The 25,114-nt window shown below is 36.6% G+C and overlaps 1 protein-coding gene across 2 annotated transcripts in view; it reads left to right on the top strand.

The window, feature by feature from the left end:
- ZNF385D (zinc finger protein 385D) overlaps positions 1–24,359 on the top strand; it is a 183,963-nt gene extending 159,604 nt beyond the window's left edge. For both annotated transcript variants that reach the window (XM_063113817.1, XM_063113816.1), the window contains exons 4-7: positions 10,201–10,434; positions 20,651–20,829; positions 21,938–22,039; positions 23,978–24,359. In XM_063113817.1, coding sequence (XP_062969887.1) covers positions 10,201–10,434; positions 20,651–20,829; positions 21,938–22,039; positions 23,978–24,211 — 749 coding nt within the window. In that variant the 3' untranslated portion in view covers positions 24,212–24,359. The remainder of the gene's footprint in view (positions 1–10,200; positions 10,435–20,650; positions 20,830–21,937; positions 22,040–23,977) is intronic.
- The last annotated feature ends 755 nt before the right edge of the window (positions 24,360–25,114 follow it).

The raw sequence follows: 25,114 nt of genomic DNA, 5'->3' as shown, positions 1-25,114 counted from the left end.
TCTAAATTCTCTACGCATTCTAAATTCACCACTCCAAAGGCAAGCTCTCCCTCACTTTGTATTCAATTTTAATTAGTAAAAATTTCAAGATTTGTGATTTGTCATATACTAATTATTACTAGTTAGATATTATACAGGTTAAGGACATAAGACAAATCCTTAATTTTAACCTAGAATACGTGGCCAAAAGAAAGAAAGCTACTAATATATATATATATATATATATATATATATATATATATAATTGTATTTATTTATATATATTTATATTTATTATAATTATTTATTATATTTATTTATATATATTTATTTATTTATATATATTTACTTGTTATATATATATAACAAGTAAACTACCAAGGAAGATGCTGAAAAAAGCATGCCTTGACTTTTTTGCCAGATTTCAAATCTACTCTTTCAATATACTGGTCTTCTTATTAATGAAATGGGAACTGTTACTGCAGCGTGCAGTACTTTTTCCCTCTGAAAGCTCATGTAATGGAGGAACTAACATTCATAGATTTTGAAAGATTTTTTTCTGCCTTACTGAGAGGGAAAAAAATCTCTATTAGAAGCCTGAAAAAGCAGCTTTCTAAACTAGTGGCATCCAAGTCACTTAAAATAGCTTTGAAATAAATTGGTTTTCTTTTTGTCCGCCCCTTTCTTTCCCTTTTGTAGTATTTTTTTTTAAATTTAATTTTGTTTGGTCAATATACAATGTGGTAGATTATTGAGGCCCATTACCGAAACCTCCCTCCCTCCTCCTCTCCCCCCTCTCTCCCAACAACCTCATATCTGTTCGCTTGTCCTGTCAACTTCAAGGAATTGTAATTGTTGTGTCTTCTTCCCTCCCCCACCCCCCGGGGGTTATTTGTGTATTTATTTATTTATTTTTCACTTCCACAAATAAGTGAGAACGTGATATTTCTCTTTCTTTCCCTGACTGGTTTCACTTAATATAATTATCTCTAGGTCCATCCATGTTATTGCAAATGGCAGTATTTCATTCTTTTTTATAGCAGAGCAGTATTCCATTGCCTTCTGTAGTATTTATCAGAAAGATCACAAATTCTGACAAAACTCACCAGTTCTTTTGGTAATTGGTATGCATGTACAGTGGCCAGATCCCACCCAATTAACTAGACCAAGGCCTAAGAATCTTTTAACTAACTTTGGATTAATTTATGTTTGAAGATGATGAACTGTGCTTTGTATTAAATGTCTACAAGCAAAGTAAAGAATAAATCTCTTAGAAACATACAGACCCTAAGTTAGGGAGAGAAGACTCTCTTCTTACAAAAGAAATCTGTGTTTAAACTGCCAAATGCAAGGTTAATTAGGCTTCTTGCCTAGTTATTTTTCTCTGCTTTGAAGATCTGAATATGTTTCCATCCTTCCTCATTTATTATCACATATATCTCAAAAGTGCATCTGTCAATAATGTTTGTCATTTGCTTAGGTAGCATCTAAAATATATTTTTTAAAGTTGTTTTCTAATTTTTTCTAAATTCCCCTCTTAGGGTGATCAACTTGTTCTGGCTTACTGGGATGTTTCTCTTTTAGCACTGAAAGTTTTAGCATTGAATATCCCAGGAGCTCCCTCAGTCATAGGCAATCAAAAACATTGGTCAATCAATCTCTCATTTTCCTTTTCTTACTTTCCTGGCTTGCTATTTAATTGACATTTATCTTTACAGCTGAAACCAGTTCATCTAAACTGGAAAATGATTGGCAGATTGTCAGTAGTGATTCTTGAAGTGTGGTTCTCAGCCCAGCAGCTACAGGGATATTTAGGAACTCGTTAGAAATGCTCATATTCAGATCCTACCCTATATCTACTGAATCAGAACCTCTGGTGGTTGGACTAGCAATCTGTGTTTTGTCAAACCCTTCAGGTGATTCTTATACATACTAAAGTTGCCAAATTACTAGTTACAGTAATAAGATTATTTTCCATTCATGAAAGTTCCCAAATTGTCTCCATCACAGTTGGATGTTGTGAGAGCCAAAAGGGCATAAAGAAAAGAGTGAAAGAAGCAATCTTTTAAAAGGTATAAGGGGAAAATGATTAAGGATAAAAACTTAGTTTAGGACGTCAAAGATATGCTATTTATATCGCTCTGCCAATTTTCAATCTAGCACTTTACAGGGACATGACCCCAAGTTTTGAAAGAAAGGCAAATGCCTAAGAGACCAAATTTGATGACAGCAGTTCTATATTTATCAATTACTGGTTACCTAGCAGGTGCTATTCTGTGGAGTAAATTTATATACTACAGGAGTAAGGGAGTATAATCCCCATCAACTTTTAGAAACTGAGGCTCTGACATGATAGTGCATTGATATAGATTGCTGAGGTTAATGTTATCAACCAAGGACACCACTGGGATGGTTAAGTTAGGTTGGAAAGACATGCCAAGGCTTCTAGCTTAGAATGAATTCCTTCTTTATAGATTCTAAAAGGAGAGAGGGCAAATTACCTGGTAGAGAAAAAAAAAGTACTAACTAATCGGTTTATTTCTTTTTAAAATAGCGACCTTGTGTTCTGAGGGAGAGCTTAAGTAAAGCCATATGACCAGTCTCTTAACCACTGTGGAACTGAGCAGCATTTGGAGAACAGGCACATGTCCCCAGAGTACCTTTTAAAGATGGCACCCCACACCCCACATAGAGCACACAGAGGACTTTGGCCCATGCAGGATTTTAAACACACACATACACACACACACACAAACACACACACACACACACGTGCACAAACATACAGGTGCTAACATTTAAACATAAAACTTATATTTTAAGCTTTTACCAAAGTAATCATCAAAGCATCTGGTAAAACTGGACTTACCCCTAACACGATCATTGTCAGTTGGCCTGCTTTACTCATTTAGCTTTTTGGGGGGGATGGAGGAACAGGTGGAACCATTGCCTAGAGAGAGCAAGCCTGCTTTTACTTGCAAAATCCCAGTTCAAACTAGAGAGGTCCATTTCAAGGTCATGGACATTTTAGAGATGTAGGGTTTGGAGATATAAAGTAGATCTCAGTTTTGGTTGGCCAGCTATTGAATCCTGCTTAACTCCCTGGGGAACTGGACAATTCTGGCTGAGATCTCTGTGCAGCAGGAGCCTCAGCTTCTCCCTCCGGCTGGGCCTGATTCTCCTGCCCCTCCTGCTTCTCATTAGCTCCACCCTCTGTTGTCTGACCCATGTCAAGCCTTCTTTGACCTGGTCCTGATCACCACCCCCTTCCTAGTGTTTCTGCAACCATGGCAACCTGATTCACAGTTTTAGTGAGTGATAGGAGTAGCCTAAATTTGGGATAAATTATCCTGTGAAATGAATGTTATCTCACATTGCCCTCTCAAATCACATAATCTATCTTGAAAATGGCCAGTGCCTGTGAAACTAATTGGTCCCTGGCCTCAAGAAGGAAATCCAAAAGTCGAAAATTTTTAATAGGCTCTGTTTCAAATACTTTTTCATCAGAATAATTTATATTCTAATCTGCATATGATATACGTGGCACAAAGTGAGTTCAACAGCTAACCATATCTCGATGCATGAATCTACTCTTGATATAATTACCTCAAACATACCATAGATTGGGCAGCTTTGAAAAGCATCTCAAAAGCTACAGTTTAATATTTTTGTTTTTTGTAAGTTTTTAAAATCTCTTATCTTTCTACAATTTTTAACAAGATACGGGAAATCTAGTTCAAATGATGTAAAGGTAAAATTACTCACCTGATGCCTTAGTACGTTAAGAGTTTCACACAGATCACTATGGGAGAGTACTTGTCACTTGATTAAAAGTACATGGAATCACTTTTTTTATGGCACTTCCAAGTCACAGACCATTAGAGATGTAATAAAATCAGAGTTCAATTTACAACTCATTCTTAATCTTTTCTACTAACACCTCCTCCTTATCCTCCTCAAAGAGAGTGAATCTGTTGTTCCTCCACTCTTATTGTGCTAGAGCTCTGTTAGTCTTTCATATACAAGTTATTCTGCATTTATTTCTTTAACCTCAATGACACAGGCTCTGACACATGGGAGGGGTTCAATCAGACGCACCTCCAGAACTTTCTGGGCCAGGGCAAGTTTATCAATGGAGACTGTATGCCATATATCTAAATATTTTATCAAGCTTCACCCAGCAGCCCCCACAGCCTGTCCCTCAGGGATTTCCCTGTAACCTGGAGTCAGCCCCAAGCCCTACCAAGTGGTAAAACAGATCTATGCGAACAGAGCAGAAGCTATACCCAAAGCCAGGATTTCTGGGTGGGGACTGGATCCACTCAAATCAGCTAGCACACAGATGGAGGCAAATGCTCCATTTCTTCCTGTTCTCATTTTGTGGACTCAGGATTTCCGGGCAGTGTGAAGCACTTCCTATAACTATACCACCCTAGCAGATGGGAGGGACAGAATGTTTATTGGGGTCTTTGTCTGCTTAGACATACATTTTGGTGATTTGGGGTGGCCACATTTTTACAAAAGCAGCCACTCTTTCTCTGGTTTCCAGGTACAAGCTGTGATTTCCTCCAACGTGTACACACACACACACACACACACACACACACACACACACACGTGAATTCTCAGCCTCTCTATTCTGGCCTTTGGGGCACCCTGTTCAGGTCTCATTTCCCTTTCCTGTAATTCCAATTTACTCAACTGGTTACTTAACCCCATAAAAAGTTGTTTACAAGATCAAAATCTACAAAAATAGAAGGACTTCTGTTTCAGTGTCTTATGATATGTGGAGCCCTCAAGACTGCAAAGCAAAGCCCAGTTCAGGGGCTGTTCCTCCCTGGGTCTAAGAGTGTAGCACTGTCCTCAGTAAATGTTGGTTAACATAAATAAAATTGATAGGAAAGAAAGCAGCCAGTAATAATTTCTAAAGACCATGATATTTTTTGTTGTGAAGCACCTTTCCATACTTCAGAATGTCAGGGTATTTAAGACGAAGCAGATGTTTTACTCACTTGCTAGCAAGTCTGAGTGAGACTTAAATTCATACAGGACAGAAGAAAGTGAATTGGATGTAATTCTGAGTCTTCAATCTACAGGAAAATGTGATGAGCATCTTTGGGTCATAACATTAATCCCTGTTACCTGGGAGGAAACGTACATAACTCACCTGTGGTTTTCCCACTTGGGTTATGAAGTCTATTACTAGAGGAATAAATTTCTTAACCAGACCATGTAACTTGGCTGCTGTGTTTTATTATCCAGAATTCAAGTTGTTAATATTTTCTGCAATCCTTTCTTACGCTTTGTGGATTTTTTTTAAAGAAAAGTATTTTTAGTGTTTTTATACAAGAAGAGGGTCACAAGTGGACCACTCTGAATACTGACATGTCTCGTTTCATTCTCAAAAATCCCCATTGCACAAAGTATTAGCAATCTGTTTTAATGTCAAAGCCAAATAGCGACAGTTGCAATAATGAATATTTGCTACAGGGTGCTGGCAGAAAAATGGCACAGCAATGCAAGCCCAAACCATGTCAAATCTTTCTCTTCCCACTGCATCCCACCCATTATTTTCAACTCCCTGTCACATATATTGTTCCTGGAGTCATTGTTGAATAGTAAAAAGAAATCTGAATCAGCCTTTGGAAAATACTAAAAAAAGTGAATCACTATCCTACTTTCTCATCTTTTGGGGAAAATAGGGGTGCAGTGAAGAAGGCCTCTGGTTTATTTTTACATTCTGCACAAGAGCTTATTTGAGAGCTGTACGTTTTCCTTTTCTTCCCACCTTCTAAATGGATTTGAGAAAATTAATACGTTAGCATAAATGGATGATTGGATATACATGATTGACTCTAGCTCAGACCTTGTTTAGCTTCTTTTAAAGTCAAATATTTAAGATGTTACCTTTCAGCATGCATAATAAATTATGACTAATTCAAATTCTTTTACCAAAAGAAGCCTCTAAATTTTAGCAATAAAAAATAAATGAAGAGCATTTGCAACTAAGCCAGACTAAGTTCAAATCATTGTGCTACCTGATGGCAGTTCTGGTGTTAGGCAAGTTCCCATATTTCTCCAAATCCCAGTTTCTTCTCTAAAATGGAGATAAAAATGATACGTGCCTCTAGGATTTTTATGAGGATTGAATGAGTTAATAGCTGTGATTGCTTTAAAAGTGCTTGCACAATGATGAGCTAATATTGTTGTACATTCATTCATTCATCTGTTCATTCATTTTTTCTTTCAATAAATATTTATCAAGTGCTATTTCATGTCAAGTTTAAGTGCAAGGATATAGCAATGAACAAAACAGATTAAGGTCTATTAAGTTTATAACAGTTATTATTACATTTTGAGTCATTGTGGATATCTCATAAACTATTTGCCACTAAGTACATGATCTTGTTAATTGGCTTTCTTACCTCCAGTTGCTTAGCATAGAACTTAGCGCAAAATAGCTGCTTAGTAATTGTTGATGGAATGAAGTTTGAGTGCATGAGTCATTGCAGGGTAGGATAACATGCACTAAGCTTGCAATTGGGAGATGCAGCAGTAAATCCTAGTTTCTGCCTTAGAGCCCTATATGACCTTGAGAAATTTACTGAAACTTCCTTATCTAAAAGTCAAGAAGGCTATGCTATAAAACTATGAGTGTCTCTTCTGACTATGATTCTTCAAAGTAACTGGAATTATGCACTATTTGTTGACTGGTTATAATTCTATTTTTCTTAAATTTAATAAACTTTAATTTTAGAATATTTTTAGATTTACAGAAATGGTGCAAGAATATAACAGAGTTCCCATATACCTTACTTCCCCTTATTGTTAACATCTCACGTTACTATGGTACATTTGTTACAACTAATGAGGAATATTTATACATTATTATTGGCTAAAGCCTATACTTTATTCAGAGTTTCTAAGTTTTTACTTAATGTCCTTTTTTTGTCCCCAGAATCCCATCCAGGATCTAACATTACATTTAGTTGTCATGTCTCCCTCCTTAGGCTCCTCTAGACTGTGACAGTTTCTCGACTTTCCTTATTTTGATGACCTTGATAGTTTTGAGGAATACTGGTCAGGACTTTAGTACAGTGTCCTTAATTTAGATTTGTTTTATGTTTTTTTCATGGTTAGACAAGGGTTATGGATTTGGGGGAGGAAGATCACAGAGGTAATACTGATTACATCATATCAAGTGTATACGCAGTTAACACGATCATCCATTTAAGATTCTTTTGAATGGATAAGAATTATAATTGGTAATTTAATGTTTAAAGAAAATCTGCTATATGTATGCAATGTACATTTATATGCAATATATGGAATAGTTGATTTATTTTGAATAAGGCATAATCTTAAAATATACTTTCTTAATTTTACAAAAGGCCCCTTTATCACTGATAAAATAAAGGTAAGTGAAAATCCACATCTTGTTATAAATTAATAGTAATTCTATCTTTATGGAATCAAGATCTATATATTAAATTTAAAATAAAAATATAATTTTGTATTCATTTCCAATTAACTGCAAGCTTAGAAAATAACAGATCTGTGCTCCGCTATGTGGTCAAAAATATGCCACACAGTAGAAGCGCTGAAAGTTAAGCATTTTGATATTAATTCCTCTAAGCCTGTCTCATGAAAGGAACTTGTTGCCTTAAGAAATGTTAATACTTTACTAAACCCTAGGCATAGAGAATCTGGTGTCTCTGATCTTATGCCATCTTTGGTATAAATGTACATTATTATCCTCTGGGGTCAGGAGAGACACTAATATAGCTGTCACAGGGATTGGAAAATCCATGGCTTTGTTTATTCTACACTTTTGTTAGCAAAATTTACTGTAAATAGGAAAGTTAGCTTAGGATTACCATGATCTATGCTATGTGCCATTTTCAGATCAAGACATAAAATAAACGTGACAATCCAGAGGAAAAGTTGTTAGAAATAGGGTATTACTAGGGAAATCTTTACCAGGATAGATTGTAATGAAATAAATACCAACACTATCACACTCTGGCTTTAGTGTGTGGCCACACCAAGTTTAAATATAATATCTGTATTTGCGGTTGTCACTCCCCATATTGCTGATCATAAGAACAATTCCGTAGTTTTAGCTCACTGCTTCTAGTGACCTTACTATGGAGAATCACCACACGCCACCTGTATGACCTTGGGAAATTTCCTTAACTTCTGGAATTTTCTCACTTTCAGAACTTCAGGTGAAGGCTAAATCAAAGTATCTTATAAGGATATAAAGTTATTTTTAAGTATATAAAACACTTAGCAAATTGACTGGCATTTGTAATTTATTCACGGGAACATATACACATGCTTTCAAACAGTCATTTCTGGTTTATCGGAGGCAATGAACAACTATAGGATCCTCTTAAAATTGTGGTTTTATGCCATCTCTAGGTCCTCAGAGATATTTTCTGGTTGTTACCTGATATTTTAATGATGGAATGTTAGCAGTCAAGTAAAAACTAATTATGAAGTGGACCTTTCAGTGTTCAAGGGAACAAATGTATTCTAGAGTGAAAACTTTGTTTTAAAGTAGTTTTTTTTTTTAACTTTTATTTATTTATTTATTTTATTTTATTTTGTCGATATACAATGTGGTTGATTGTTTTAAAGTAGTTTTATTTATTTTTCTTTAACCATGAGATACTGATTTGCAGTATTTTTTAAAACATGGTAGTGGATGTTCTTCATGACACTAAAGAAACTTACTTTATCTTAGCAGTTAAATAAGTGATTAAAAATTTAATAAGCGATTAAAAGTGTCAGGCAAAGGAAGCAAGATCCAGATGAATCCTTTTATACAACAGTCTTTAACGAGAGCCCATTTCTCTTCTTATTGAATAGTGTTTCTGAAGCCATATTTAGGAAAGTAGCAATAAACAACCTCAACCATATTCCCACCCCTATGCCTGGATCAAACGGGATATTCAACTTAAAAGGCATCCTGTAGCTGCAATCAACTCTCCTTAGTAAGTGTTTATGCATTCAGCACTTCATTGCAGGCAGACCACTGCCCTTTATACCCACTGTCCAATCCATTTATCATGAACTTTTTAGTGTGGCATTAAATAGTGACTATAGCAGCATATGGAATGAGAGACAATTTCAAGAGCAGCTGGAGCTGGAGAGCCAGCCTGGGAATATTTTGGGTAGGAGGTTAAGAATCAGCTGGGAGGCAGAAAAAAGGAATATAAGACTAGATAGGATATGAGTGTAGAGCTCATTTGTAATTCATTATCGGGTATGGCAAACATTGCTATTCATGGTGACTGGCATATTTAGGAGGAGATCTGTATGTACCCAAGTCAGGTTAGGATGGTATAGTTTCATTTTGATGATTGGTCTCTCCAGATTTAGAATCAGACTTAAGAGCCAGAAGGGTTGTAAGGTTACAGTGCATCAACACTTTCATGGTCATCAAATTCTTGAATGTGATAATAACACGGTATGGCCAGTCTGTGAATTCCTTGTGAATAGTGGCTATTGATGTTTGAACACTTGTGCTGCAAACTCTACACATAACAGCCTGGTACAGAGCATGCATTTAATAAATATGCTGGACAAAAATTCCTCTTATTTTGATATTGATGATTTTTGTACCTGGTGCTGAATTTTAACTCTTTGTAAATAAGGCAATGATTTTCTGAACTGCTGATCTGGAGAAAGCAATTATGGCATCAGGGTTCTATATTCTTTTGCATATGCATATGCAAAAGGATCTGTACCTATTTTTAAATTAAAGAAAAATATAGAAGGAAAATAGAGAGAGAGAGAAGTGTTAAAGAAGAAAAATATCTTAAAAGCATTTATCTTTTATTTTTAAAAAAATCCATCTGTCTGGAAATATGTGTATACTGAGTAGAATATATTGTAAATATTATTTTACTAAGGCCATATGTTAACAGGAGAAGTTTGTGGGTATGTTTATTGACTCCATAGAATGTTTTAAAATTGTATTTGTGTGTATTTTTAAGAGTCATCTGGATGTTTTATTTCAACATATGAAATTAAATGCGGTCATCTATGTAAATTTCTTCATGAGATGATGAATGATGCATAATTGACAACCAGCGACTTCTAGTTGCTTTCATCATTATTAGCAGAAATAATATTAGTGATACATTTCCAAATAGGGAAAGATAATGCCACTGTTCCCCCCCCCTTTTTTTTCCTGTGCTATTTTGAATGCAGACAGTACAGCAGGGACACCAGCAATATCAACGACGACAGCTGTGGAAATCCGCAAAAGCAGTGTTATGACAACTGACATCACCTCTAAAGTGGAAAAAAGCCCCACGACAGCCACTGGCAATAGCTCATGTCCTTCCACAGAGACTGAGGAAGAAAAAGCAAAACGGCTCCTTTACTGTTCTCTATGCAAGGTTGCTGTCAACTCCGCCTCACAGCTGGAGGCGCACAACAGTGGTGAGATGCAGCCATTTCTTTTCTGTCTCAACAGCTCTGCAATTATCTTCCTCTGAATAGATTAGATCTTTTGCAGCAGGGGACAAAGGGGTGGCAGAAAACTGGCAATTATCATGTGGAATTCATTAACCATTAAAAAACCAAAAATGACAAGCAAAGTACCATTTATATGGGGTCAAGGGAGGGTTTCTAGGGCTTGCAGGCCACGGTGTGTGTGTGTATGTTTATGTTTTATTTATCATTAGGAGAGAAAATATAATTCTAAGATACTTTTTGCATTTATGTGATTTCTACATTATATGTACCTCTATGCTTTTGCTTCTAAATGAAGTTTTCTAAAACTGTACCCATAATATTTTTGCAAAATGTGGTTGCACAACTCCTTCTTTTGGTTAAAACCTCTCTATTAAGATTTTAATGGCAAATAATGCTATTTGGTCTTAGTCTGTGTGACCTCGACAATTAAACTTTAAAAAGTGTTTATTATGTGTAGCCACTGAAGTATGATCTCTACATGTAATATTTTATTTACTCTTCCCAACAACTTAAATGTGTTATTTTTCCATTTGATTGAAGCTCAGAAAAGGCACATGACCAGTTAAGTGACAGAACCATGATTCAAACCTAGGTCTCTCTGATGACTTTAATAGCAGAGAGGGAAATACTGGGATGCTGACAAGCCAGGACAAAATGCTCTTCCAGTGTATTTTGGTTCCAACCAGCTGTTCTGTGTGCATATGTATAATGTATATATACACACATCCCTCTCTCAATGTATACATATACTTGTGTGTATATACACAGACACATGCACACCCACAAATATCAGCCTTTCTCTCTAGACTGGGTTCATTGCCAAGATCAACTTTTCTCTAAAAGACTGGGTTCATTGCCAGGACTCTGTCAGCAACTATAATAGAAGAAGAATCATTTATGAATCATATCCTGAGTTAATATTGCAGCTGTATGTTGAGTCATTGACCAATTGTTCTGCTGCACTGGTAAGATTCAAGTATTGACTTCAAGACTCTGAGGAGTAATTGCAGATGAAGAACAATTCCTTCAGCACATATCTTCCTCCTGCACACAACATTAGTTGTAGTCAGGCAGAGTTCATGAGTTCAGGGGCTGAGAAGCACAGAAAAGCATCTGGCCCTAAGTCAGAATCTAAACTATGCAGATTTGCTGTGTGTTTCTTCATGCTAATACATGTCTTCTTGAATGTGATAAGTTTCTTCAGAAAGTATAAACATCATTGAATGTCCATTGATTTCTCAAGAATTCTTGATCATTCCACATAGTGACAGAGAAACATTCTTTTTTGGTGGCGGAGGGGGAACAATTTTGACAGATAAACAAACCATGCCATTTGAAGCTGGAGCTTATTTATCAAGAATTTGGGAGTCCTTCTTCAATTCTTATTAGAAACATCTGATTAAGAAAGCAAAGGAGGCACTTATTGGATTATATCACATCAGGTCAATATTTTTAATATTCCAATTCTGTGGTCCTCATCTTTGCTTAGTGTGTCAAAATTACCCATGGAACATTAAAAATATATTTACCCAGACATCTGATTGCTTATATCCAGGGCCTGGGAAGCTGTAGTTTTTGGGAAAAGAAAAAGCACCTTCCCAGTGTTTAGCAGGCAGAGCTGAGAACTACTATCACAATTTCATCTGAGAGTTTAAGGAGGTGAATGTGGCTGTCAGCCTTTACTTGAGCCACTTGAAGCTTCAGGCTCGTCTGGAGACTGCCACTCCCCTTCTTTCCAAGCTGTTCCTTGGGTGTCCTTGCCCCTGCATTTCCCTTCCTGCATCAGAGATCTTTTTTTTTCTGTTTGGGAAGCACCCACCACAGAATCTAGGCCTACTGCTCACTTAAGACCTCACCCTAGACTTGCAGTAGTGTGGAGTGTGAGAACTGGAGGTGACAAAGGAAGAAGAAAAAAATATGCAGTTAGATACTCTTTGACCCCCTTTGTCCCCTATTTTTGATTTTCAGATTCAGCTCTGTTATTTGTAACCGGAACAGTGTTGGGAGGCTCATGATGTCTGGGACTTCCTCTAGATGTAGATGAATGTGAATGCAGTCTTACCTGTATCCAAACCACTGCTGCTTGTACATGGGCTTCCTCTATATCTTTCCTGTAGGATCGGATGTGGGGAAACCATGTGGCAAGTGTAAATAAGAAAGGCTGTATATACACCCACTCTCCTGCCAGGAATAGGAGCAGTAGGATTCATCGTAGGATTATTGTGATGTGTTTTAGTTTGGATTCCCTCAGAAGCAGACTCTAGGAGAAGGATTTGAGAGAAAATAGTTTTCTTTAGGGAGGTGAAGGAAACATTTTAGGGGAGTGGGAGAAAGAAGAGGGAGGGGAAAGCAGCCAGTACAGAATGCATCATTTAGCCAGTTGCGAACTTGGGTGACTGGAGCTTACCAAAGAAAACTGCTACACCTCACACCTCACCCCTCACACTCTGTTTCACTGCTTGAAACATATAATTTTAAAAATCTCCGCTTTCTTCTAAAAGTCAGGTGTCAGAAAACCACCCTTAAGACTGGGTTGTGTTTTCCAGGGTTGAAGGCCATTCCTGATCAGAAGCAGCCGGGCTGAATGGTGAGAAGATGTTCCCTTTGCATCCAAATAATAATTCCAAAATTGTTTTCCCACCTTGGAAACACATTATATACAGAAGATAGGGTCTGCAGTACTGAGTGTGGAATTATGCATCTTTGAGCTGTTTGTGGGAAGCCAAAGACCTTTCAAAATAGGTTTTTCTTTTAACCTTGGAAAATGCATTCTCAATCCTAAACAACTGATTACAAGCAAATTTTGGGAATACGGTTTCTATCACATGCTATCACACCTGTGGTGTGGTCCAGTAGAATGGACTAGAAATGATCAGACTTAATTTTTACCCTTAGATATGGAGATAACTTTTCTATGTGAACCTGGGCAATGCAGTTGTCCTCTCTGAACTTACATCTCTCTCTCTCTCTCTTCAATTGAGTTAAGAGGCCATATGGCACCTTTTAAGGATCAAATATTATGGCACAATTATTGGTATGACCACAGCTGCTGCCAGCATTATTCAGGGGTCAATTTCATTTGCTTTCTCTTTTTTTCCCCACTAATGTGTAACCACTGAAGTCACAGTTCCTTGATTTGTATTCCGTAACACTGGAATATAGGACTTGAACAGAAGCATTCCTCTTTTAAATATTTTAGAATTTGGGAAGAGAAATAGCTCTTCTGAGCTGAGTAGCAGAGTTTACAAAACAGTCTAAGAATGCCAAAAATACATTAAGAGGACATAGTCTTTTCAAGAGATCTGGAAGCCCCCTCTATATTTTTGCTAGGGATCTCCAAAAAGTTTATAAAAGGATTTGTATTATCTTTTAATTCTGTTTTTCCACAAACTTTTTGAAGCATGTGCTTTTGTTAGAAACAGATATTACAAAGACATATTTTGTACTTTTCTCTAAAGAAATTTCCCCGAAACATCCTACTAGGTAATGTTTTGTTTAACTAATTTTGACGGGGTTTTTTTCAATATAGTTACAGAAAACTTATGAAATGTTTTACAGTTTAAGCCCATTACTAATTTGGGCAGATATTTCTGGTAATGACTTGAAGTAGTAACATTTGATAATTTGCACTAAACTCATTCCAGTTTCTCTAATTGTGGACAGAGCTTCTTCTATCCCTCACTAAGTTTTAATATACAGAAAAGATACTTATCAAAGGACAGACTTTACTAAATTTTAAAATGCTTATAGGCTTCTAAACTTTTGCCTTAACATAACCAATAATATTAAGAAGGAGAAAGAAAAGAAGATGGACTATATAATTTACTGAGCACTTAGAAGCGCCAAGAATAATCCTTAAAACAATAAATGCATTTAATATAACACTTAAATAGAGCAGATAATTTTATTTTTTATAACTGAGGACATTGGGGCACAAAGAAACTACGTTCACACAGCTAGTGGAGGCAAATTCTGGCCTGCACAGTTTCAGAGCTTGAGCTCATGATTCTTTATACAATTGGAGGGGGGTGGGGGGAGGAAAGTTCAGTGTTTGTTTACCAATCTTTATTTATCTCAGATACTTCAGCTCATTTTTATTGATCATCTACTATGTATTAGGCACTGAGAATATAACTGTGAGCAAGACCCAGTCATTGCCTTCAAGAAGCCCAGATCTAGCGTGTGTATCTGTGTTCAGAAATAGAACACATGGAGTCTTGTTTCATGTGAAAATCACACCCAAGCCAGTCAGCCATGGCCAGTGTTCATGGCCGCATTATTATTAAGGCCCAAAGATTATCTGCCCCTCCTAATCAGCAGCTTCTAGGGTAATGATAGGCATCAATTCAGCTGAAAATAAAAGTAGAGACTCTCCTGTCACAATTTGCTGTTGTGCCTTCTTTAAGAAGCTTTCTACAAATGATTTTAAAAAGACCCAACGATTCAGCCTCATACCTCCTCCATGTTCCACCTGCCCATCCAGGGCATACTTGAGCACTAGAGCTGCACTATCTAATATGGCAACCATCAGCCTCAGGTGGCTATTGATGTAAATTGATTAACAGTTCACTTTCTCACTTGCAGTGGGCTCGTTTTAAATGCTGATGAGTCTCAAAAGGCTACCGTATTAGCCATGTACCTGTGTAGATATAGAATAATTTCATCATCATAGAAGTTTCTATTGGATCATAAAGTGGAGTTATAATTAATAAATAATGTCTTTGGGGGATTGTGATAGTGAATGATTTGGGGTATATTACCTAATAAAATGAATTTTTTACATTCCTATGAGCATTCAGGGTTAAATTATTTCACATCTGGGGAACTGTCACAGATTAATAACCAAAATAAGTGAGTTCAGAGATGTGTCAGTATGCACTTTCTGGCTGTATGGTTTTACACAACTGTTCTTGTTAAAAGAAGTTATGTGTCCAAACCAGTGGAATGTTCAGCCTATATCATTTTTCCTGCCCATGCCTCATAGAAAGTCATTGATGTTTATAACATCAAAAACACTGCTTTTATAAATAACCAAGACAGCATGTATCTCAATTTTACTATGGAAGTGTAACTAATTTGTCCATTGATTGATTATTGAGTGGGAATTATGTGGAGAACCTTTTTGCTAGGCTCTCTTGGGGAATCTATATAAAAGCAATGTGGCATTTTCCGTGCTCTTAAGGGCTTTGTTTTTAAGGAGGTGAGATGGGTGCACATAGAGATTGTTCAATGCTGTCTACAGCAGCGTGGAAAAGCCTCAGTGTTCCCTGCAGTCAGTGTCAGGGTACTATGGATAAAAGAAGCATTCTGGATGCCTGATACTTTGCCTCACATGCTGGGATTTGAAGGGTTACTGCTACATCAATTCCATACATTTTTCTCCCCCATCAAAACCAGCCCTGCACTCTGTCCACTGAGTCCCTCAGCCTGCAGAGCTCTTCCCTGGGCTATCTTTGATCACTGGGTCCATCATGTGGCTTGTCTCCCATCTCAACCCGACCTCATAGCTTCTCCTGTGGGGTCTTTTCTGACGCTAAAAGCAAAGTCTTCCTTTCCCCTGTTTTAGACCTATTGTTTTCCTTGTCTATACTTTCACCTCTGCAAATTGAACTTTAGATACATTACTGGTGAATTAGTAAATTACTTTCAATCAGGGAGCTAACAGAAATAACACTTTTTTTTTTTTTTTTTTTTTTTTTTTTTTTTTGCTCATTTGGACCATTACTAGGTCACCCAATACCATGGATTCTGGTGATTAATGTTTGTTGATGTGCTGATAAAATACAGCAAAGTTTTCTTCTCTAAGACAAAATGCAAATACAGTTAACATGGAAAATATGTACTATATAGATATAGGAGGTCAGGAAAATAAAAGACTAATTTGCAATTTGGACTTTGAAAAAGGAGCACACAGAAGCTTTTGATGCCAATTACACATTTCAGGTATATAGATTCAAGAGAACTGTTCTTTCTCAGGACATTCGAGAATTGGAATATAATGCTATCATATTCAATAACAAATAAACACATCAAAAAACATTTGCTCTTTGCTATTTATATGGAAACTGACTACTTTTCTACTCATTTATCTGCAAGCTGAATCACTGAACTTATCAGTGAGAAGGTGACTAAATTATTGCTGGAAGTTTCATGGGTTTATTGGGGACCTGGTCAAACACTGTTAAATACCATTTAATGAATGAGCATTCAGGAAAATTAAACTTTAAGGCACGGAAATTTATTTTATAGAGAGGCAAATTTTGCAGACTCTACCAAGATAGATTTTTTTATAAAATAAGTCCCTCTGAAACTTCCTTTGTAATGTTTAGAAAGTAATTTGGCAGCTTGAATCAAGAGACTTAAAAATAGTCATATTCTTTGTCCCTATAATACCACTTATGAAAATCTATCCTAAGGAAACAGTCAAATTTGTAATAAAAGATTTAACCAGTAGGATGCTCATTACAACCTAATTATATAGGAGAAAAAAGAAAATAATACAAATGTCTAATATTAGATAAGTGGCTAAATATATCACACCCATGCATTGCAAGTCTATGTTGTTATTAAAAACCATGTGCATTTCTAAACGTGTATATAATTCCACAGGAATTTTTATGTAAAACCACTTGAGCTCAGTCATCCCAACTTTTTAAAATGTAGGTATGCAAATAGAAACAAAAGCCTAGTATATGATAATCATTATTAATATTTTGATAGATTTCTAGTTGGTAGAGTTATGTTTTTTGTTTTCTTTCAAAAAAAATTTTCCTAATTTTCCTAATGAGTTATTCCTAGATGAATGAGTTATTTAATTTTTAAAAAGAATTTTACAATTTTCTTACTTACTTACCTTTCCTCTATGCCAGTGACCTAACTTGTGAGCCAGCTAAAATAAGGAAGTCATAAAGATGATGGAGAATGAAAGGGAAAGCTAGTCCCTTCCCCCCACACTACTTTGATTCTCACAGATATAAGAGCAATAAGTATCTTGTCCCTAACATACTCAAAACTAAACAAACAAGCAAAAGCAAACAAATACAGGATTTCTTGGAGCCTTATGCCTTGCTGAATTTAAACTGTGGTTGGAGTATGGTTTCACCTTTCAGAAATCATGAAGATCATTGTCAGTGTCAGCCTTTTAAAAGTGATGGGAGGAAAATAGTCCACTTAGCTTGGTGCAGATTCTCTGCTCAGAGGAAGAAAGAGAAAGGTGTGGAAGCAGACTTGTGACTGCCCTGCTGAGCCACCGCAGAAGAAGGCAGGAGTCTCACAAGATTTTTACATGATGTTGAAACCAGAGGTGATATCACCAGCCATCAGAGAGCCAAAGCCTTTCAAAGCATCATGATTCATGGAACCCTACTAAGCAGAAAAGAACATTATGAGAAAAAAAATAGGGGAGGAGAATTTGAAAGACTCATTAGAATCCAACTTTAGAAAGACTATATTAACAAAATAGAAAATTAAAGGAGCTATGAGAGACATGTGTGTAACTGAATCTGGATGGCTTAGAAATTCTTATCAGATTTTTAGGGACTTAGCTAGAAATCCACTTTCTACCTTCCAGGGACTTCAAGTAGTGCTTGCTTTGTGACCACAGACAAGTAACTTAACTTTTCTGAGTGTCAATTTGTTATCTCTAAAATGAGGAAAATAATAGCACCTAATGCACAGGGCAGCTGTGATCAGGTTAAAAGTTTCACACAGTATTTGCGATGTATTAAAGATTCAATAAATATGAGTTCTTCTGATAATCACTATGTTTGCATAATTAACACTTTATCTCACAAAAATGTAAATGCTTTAAAATTGAATGCATTTTTACTGAGTTTTATATTCTATTCAAGCTTTAAGATCTCATAAAACTATCTAATAGCTATTTATGACTGACAATCTGTTCCCAAATGCATGAAGTTATATTGCACAAAAGCTGTACTTTTTTGATGATGAATAGTAACCCCAGAGTCAAAGCTATTTGTTGAAGTTCCCCCTGAGTCTTGCCACAATTTTATGAAATGTGTGTGTGTGTGTGTGTGTGTGTGTGTGTGTGTGTGTGTGTGTGTGTGTGTAAGGCGTGAGTGGGTGGTATATTTAACTTTCCTATCTTTTCTAGCTTCTGAGGAGAGAATACACTTAAATAATAATTCTAGGAACCTAATGATTTTCTGAGAAGATGAGTATTTCTCAAACGTTTACATATGTCCCATTTCAACTTTTCCTGTAGGGACATGACATAGGTGGAGCTTAGCTTGCAAAGATATTCTGCGAAGCACTTTGTTTTCTGGATCTTTGCCTGCTGTTGCTAAGCCTTACTACTAGGGATAAATCTTTTAAATTTCTTCTCATCTCCCTAACTCACCTGACACGCAGTGCTGAGGCAAGCCACCTATGTTTGGCTTTTGTCTCTTCCCAGTCAAGATAAATGACTCAAATATTGCTGAATAGGTTAAAACAGCGTTCTAATAGATTCAGGTTCCACTCACCAAACACCAACTCCCAAGCACAAGAGATATTAACCAAAAGTAAACCAGGAGTCCACAAGAATGTCAAGATGAGAATTCATCTCCTATTGACTTCTTAGGCATTTTCGTAAATGAAACTGGCCCCACAAAAGCTCCTCAGGTTGACTGAAGAAGGTACATCTCGGGATAAAGAAGTTTGGACAACCGTTTACATCTATATTTCTTGCTCTCTGGGACTTTTTTTTTGTTCCATTCTCACTAATGCCATCTTCAGATGAGGTGGAAAGCATTTGTACTTACTCGTTTGCAAGGGAAATGGGCAAAAGCAAACCCCAGTAAGGCAGGGAGCAGTTCTGCAACTCCATGTTTCATTTCCTCCAATCTTCCTGCAAAACGTTGACTTTTTTCTCTTTCCTTAATCTGTTGAGATACAAACATTTTAATAGCTATGTATAAAATATGGATATTCAAAGTGGGCAGTCTAAGTTGTAAGAATGTACATTTTTATACTAGACTTAGTAAAGTTACAATAATTTTGAACGACGGAAACATGTGGCTCTAAACCTGTTTTATATATTTACTGTCTCTTATCTAATATGGTGTGATCTGCACTGACTTAGATTGTCTCTCCCCCACCCCTCTACATGTTTTCCTCATTAATATCCAATAGCTATGGGAGGCTGGCCCATGATTAGAAGTTAAGAATCTTTTCTTATGCTTACAAAACTGCCCAATAATCAATAAATATAATTAAGAAGAGAAACTACTAAAAAAGTCCTAAAATATCAGAATGGCAGAAAGGACACAAATCATAATACAAGAAAATTTCATAGCAAAAACACATGTCTAAGTGAGAAAAATAATGAATATTTATCAACCCTAAGAAAAAGGAAATTTTGAGTAAAATTTTGAGAGAAAATTGCTATCCTAAACTGTTTGTAACTGCAATGATCTCAAAAAAAAAAACCCAAAAAAACTATAATATTGTTAATACTTGATAAGTAGAGTTACATAAATTATGTGTGAATGCCCAAAGATACTATTGGTTTATTAAGAAGAAGCATTGATTTATAGTGTATCTACTTAGTCTATGAATCCACCCTTCATCTTCTCAGTCATTTGTTTACATTTGAAATTACATAACCAATCACTATGTGCTTTACTATCCTAATATGGCATGTTTTCAGGATCATTAAAATTTTTATACTATTACTCTCCCTTCTTTAATCTAAAACACAGAGCCAAGACAGCTTGTTTGTATTCTGTTTGGAAAGTGGGTATTTAATTAGAGCCACTTCTGTAAACACACCATGCTTAAACTGATTACATTTGTTACCCATCACCTCCAACTATACCTTTAGCAAGTAAATCACTCTTCATCAGCTATCGTTTATGTCTTATTAGCATCAAGAGGAAATGAAACAAAGTTACACCCATTTAATTTCACCTCAGGACTTTGAAGTTTAGTTACTATATTGATGGTGCTTGTTTTTAATGTGGAGCATTAGAAAAAAGGAATAATTTAATAATGCTATATAAGGTGATGAGAGCACATTGTCACGGTCTACACTGTCATGAGCCTACTTCAACCATGGTCCCTGGAAGAACTGCACTAAAATGAGGCATCAAATTTTATTATTGTATTGTTTCTCGAAGATACATTATACTAGCTAAGATTTTTTTCCTTTTTCATTATTTCTGCATATTGCCGGCAGGTACTAAGCACAAAACCATGCTAGAAGCCCGGAATGGAAGCGGGACAATCAAAGCCTTTCCTAGGGCAGGAGTGAAAGGCAAAGGACCAGTTAATAAGGGAAACACGGGCCTTCAAAACAAAACATTTCACTGTGAGATCTGTGATGTGCATGTCAACTCGGAAACACAACTTAAACAGGTAGGCAGCACACATTCTAGGAATGAAAACTGATTTGAACACCCTTATGAGAGGATGTGTGTGCTTCCTCTCTCCCTGTCTTTCTGTCCCATCCATCCATCTCCCCTTCCATGCATCCATCTCCCCTTCCATGCATCCATCTCCCCTTCCATCCATCCATCCATCCATCCATCCATCCATCCATCCATCCATCCACCCACCCACCCACCCATTTATCTTCTGTTCTCTATTCTTATTTATTCATGCTTATTTTAGTTGGTTGAAGGAATACTACAATGTAATGGCTTCTAGGACCTTTCAGAAATTATTAGTAGTGAGTTTGTACTGTCTTTGTATTTGGAGACTAGTAGAAGAAAGGATATCAAATCTTTTTTCTACCAGATTTCCCACTCAAAAGTATAGCTTTCCTTTAAAGGTCATCTAGTAATGTTCCATTTTTACTTGTTTAGATATTTACATGCTACAGCTAATTTTATACCATGCTATTTTATTTTATGTACTTTTTACATGGTGTTGAACTGTATTTCTAAATCCTGCACCCACCTGCTAAAGGGATGACTAATCACATTACATTCATACTCTGAATAGCCTTCCAAAAAGACCAGCTATATACATTGCCAACTGCAGACTCAGCCCTCAGATTGTGGTGTGTTTTCAATGTATACCAACACTCTTTTGCTGATTTTTGTGCATGTTTGTTATTTGTCGTTAGAATTTAAGGGGTTGACATTTGGCTGTACAAATGTGAGGATAAATATTAGTATAAATTCATGCCTGTCTGGGCATCTTTGATCATTTGCACAAAAAATTTTTCAGACATTCCTTTTCTTTGTAAACGCTCTTCTACAAAACGAGATGTGTGCAGTGATAAGGGAAACAGCTGGGGAAAAAAAAGATCTTGTATTTGTTAAAAGTATCCTAAAATGGATACCATAAAAAAATATGTATCATCAAAGCATCAGAATCTGAGGACAAAAGTGTGTGCCCTTTTATTTTTGTCTTTCTGAAACTTGCATGGCATAATTAATATTCTTCCCCAGGTTAAAGCGATATTTGTGAGAGTTTTTTGATGACTTAAAAAGCTGTCATTTTTAATTGCTTTTAATAGCACATTAGCAGTAGAAGGCACAAAGACAGAGCTGCTGGGAAGCCCCCGAAACCTAAATACAGTCCTTACAACAAACTACAGAAGGCGGCACATCCATTGGGGGTGAGTGTCATTTCTGCTTCCAAAAAGATAATATGCTGTTTTTAATGTCCCACAGTCTGCTGAACTTGGAGTTTGGATTATTAAATGGAATAAATGGAATGTATCTAAGAAATGACAATTGATTTAAGAGTCCAGCCTATACTCCACCAATGAAAGTATTAGTTCCCTGATTTGTTTCAGTGTTCTGTCACCTTTAGTCACAGCCCAGCATCTTGAGTTGAGTTCAGGTTTATCACAGAATATAGGGAAGGGAGAAAAGCCAGACTCTTTCAAGTGGGATAAGTAATCTCACGAAATCTAGTCTCGATGTTAGTGATACTTTTAGGAAAGAAAGTCAATGAAAAACAAGTTCTTGCATCTCCTTATGAAATGTTTAAGAGGCAAGGAATTGGTGTTACTTATACTCTCAACAAGTTTGGATTTTTGATAACACAGTCTCAAGGATATGACTTATTTCATTATTCATCCAAGGACAATATAGAAAGCCTGGGGAAATGTATCCTGGGAAACTCTTTCTCCCTATCACTCCAGAATACTTTGTAGTTTAGTAAGCATTCCAGTATAGTGTCCTGACCTGGATTTTTTGGTAGGGCTTTGGAGGAAATCTATGAAGCCTATCAACTTTATAAGGTAATATTGATGAACATGTGCTTTTTTCTGGTTGAGGTGGCCACAGCTTTCATCAGAGACTCAGGGCTCAGTGAAAAGTTAAGAATAATTGATCTATAGTATGTGCTGAAATGTGCATTTTGAAATCTGTTATCTCCAAAATAGGTCTTATCAGTAATTAGTGCTATTGTGTGCTGCTGACACATGAAAATCTAGTTAAAGGAGACTGCAGTCATCTATTATGAGATCCCAACATGGGTGGACTCAAATAATTTAGTAGTATTGCCCATTTTATGCAAATGAAGTCACTTTACGCTTTTGTAAAGATGCGATTTTAGCTTCTTTGAGAGGCTGTGAATTCGGTGCAGAGCTGATATCTCAGCACCAGTAGTCACAACGTTGAGTGTTATCTCTGGCCAGCATAGATGCAACTTTATGCAGTTGAGTGAATGGTTCTTTTTTTTTTTTTTTTTTTTTTTTTTTTGTCTTTTTCATGACCGGCACTCAGCCAGTGAGTGCACCGGCCATTCCTATATAGGATCCGAACTGGCGGCGGGAGTGTCACCGTGCTCCCAGTGCCGCACTCTCCCGAGTGCGCCACGGGCTCGGCCCAGAGTGAATGGTTCTTAAATAAACAGAGCAGTCAACGTGGTTGCTATTAGTATCTAAACCCTCCTCCATAACTATTACTATGTAACCATTTTCACAAATGGGAACATTCTGTCCATGAGAACAGGTATCATACTGATGTTACTAGCCAGAAAATTAACTGGTTTTGTAAAATAGGATTGAGAGAATGTCAAATTGGGGGAAGACAGTTTTCTTTACTTCTTTATTGAAGGTGAAATTTTATTTTTATTTCTCTTGAATAGTACCTCACACAATTAGAAACAGCATTCTCTATGCCACCCAGTTTATACTCTTGGATAGCCTAATAGCAGCTGACAACATTAATGAATCTCTCTTCAAAAATGTCTGCTCCTTGATAGTTAGTGTGTATGTAAAGGGTGGCATAAAAATTTCTCTGTTTTTCCTCTGAAAGTACAATTTTCAACAAAAATAAAATAGAGCAAGGTTGCTGAGTACTTTCCTGGAGGACTTTCAACATCCTTGATCTGTCATTTTCAGATACCTGCCACCTTTTCCAAAGGGAAAATGCTCTACACTTTCCATTTTCTTTTTTGTCAACTCACAAGTGTGAGTTTATTTTTGTAGTTGTTTACTGCTATATTTTATAAGCTGCCTACTATTTTGGATTTCTAAGTACAGACTCCAAAACTTGTTTTTTTGTTTTTTTTTTAAACTCTTTTTCCCCTCTCTCCCTTGCAGGTAAAATTAGTGTTTTCAAAAGAACCTTCAAAGCCATTGGCTCCACGAATTCTACCAAACCCACTGGCAGCTGCGGCAGCAGCTGCTGCTGTAGCAGTGAGTTCCCCCTTCAGTCTTCGAACTGCTCCAGCAGCAACACTGTTCCAGACTTCTGCGCTTCCTCCAGCACTCCTGCGGCCAGCTCCTGGACCCATTCGGACCGCCCACACTCCTGTGCTGTTTGCTCCTTACTGAATTCCAGATGGGAGTAATTGTACTGCAATAATTTTTCAAAAAACAAAAAAAACAAAACAAACAAAAGAGAACTATGCAGTGTTTATTTATAGTTTAAAGTCTATCTGAAGAGCCAGGACTTTTGATAGTGAATTGAAAAGATTATTAAAAGGGGAGAGGGGTTTTTGGGGGGGAGGGAGGGAGTGGTATTTTCTCAAAATTAAAGCATTCCTCTTGAACATTGATTGTTTTAGAAGTGATCTCCAGCATTGACTTGTAGTGGTATCTAGAACTTCTGAAGCCTTTGTGACTGTGCTTTTGGGCACCTATTTCCCTCTGCGTTGTCTTTCCTGCTTTATGAAACAAGTATACATTGTCTAAGGGCATTAACTGGTTCCAATGTATATGTAATAATTTACTCTGTAGATTAAAATAATATGAAAAAAGAAAAAAAAAAAAAAACAACAAAAGCAACACTGTGAATAGTAGTACCCGTGCTGGTCCTCTTGCTATGGCAGCAATTACTGGGTATTTATCCCAACAAAAGTAGATACAGTAGATGTCTTGTAAAACAATAGTGCTGTGTCTCAATCTATGCCACTAGGATTTAAAGAATTGCAAAGGTAGAACGAACAACTGTTTTATACCAGTAAGCACTCAAAAAATAAACACCAGATGGGTCATGGAGGTCTCCCTGGTCAACATTCCCCTCTCCTATCTAGCTTGAGATAGAACAAGGCTGAGCTTAGAGGTGGGGAAGGCATCAATGAAGGTGATTTCTTACAAAATGTTAATTTCCCTACCTGAATAATTATTGCTAGAAACAGGGAAGTGTTTGTAATGACCCTATATCTGAAAACAGATAAGCCCATGCATCATGGGTGTTTAGAGAGAAATCAGTGCAGCTATTGTTTCAAGGATGAA

This window comes from Cynocephalus volans, chromosome 11 (assembly GCF_027409185.1).
Source record: "Cynocephalus volans isolate mCynVol1 chromosome 11, mCynVol1.pri, whole genome shotgun sequence".
In the NCBI taxonomy this organism is placed as follows: Eukaryota; Metazoa; Chordata; class Mammalia; order Dermoptera; family Cynocephalidae; genus Cynocephalus; species Cynocephalus volans.
Note: the sequence above shows the minus strand (reverse complement) of the source record. Positions and strands in the feature narration are given on the sequence as shown.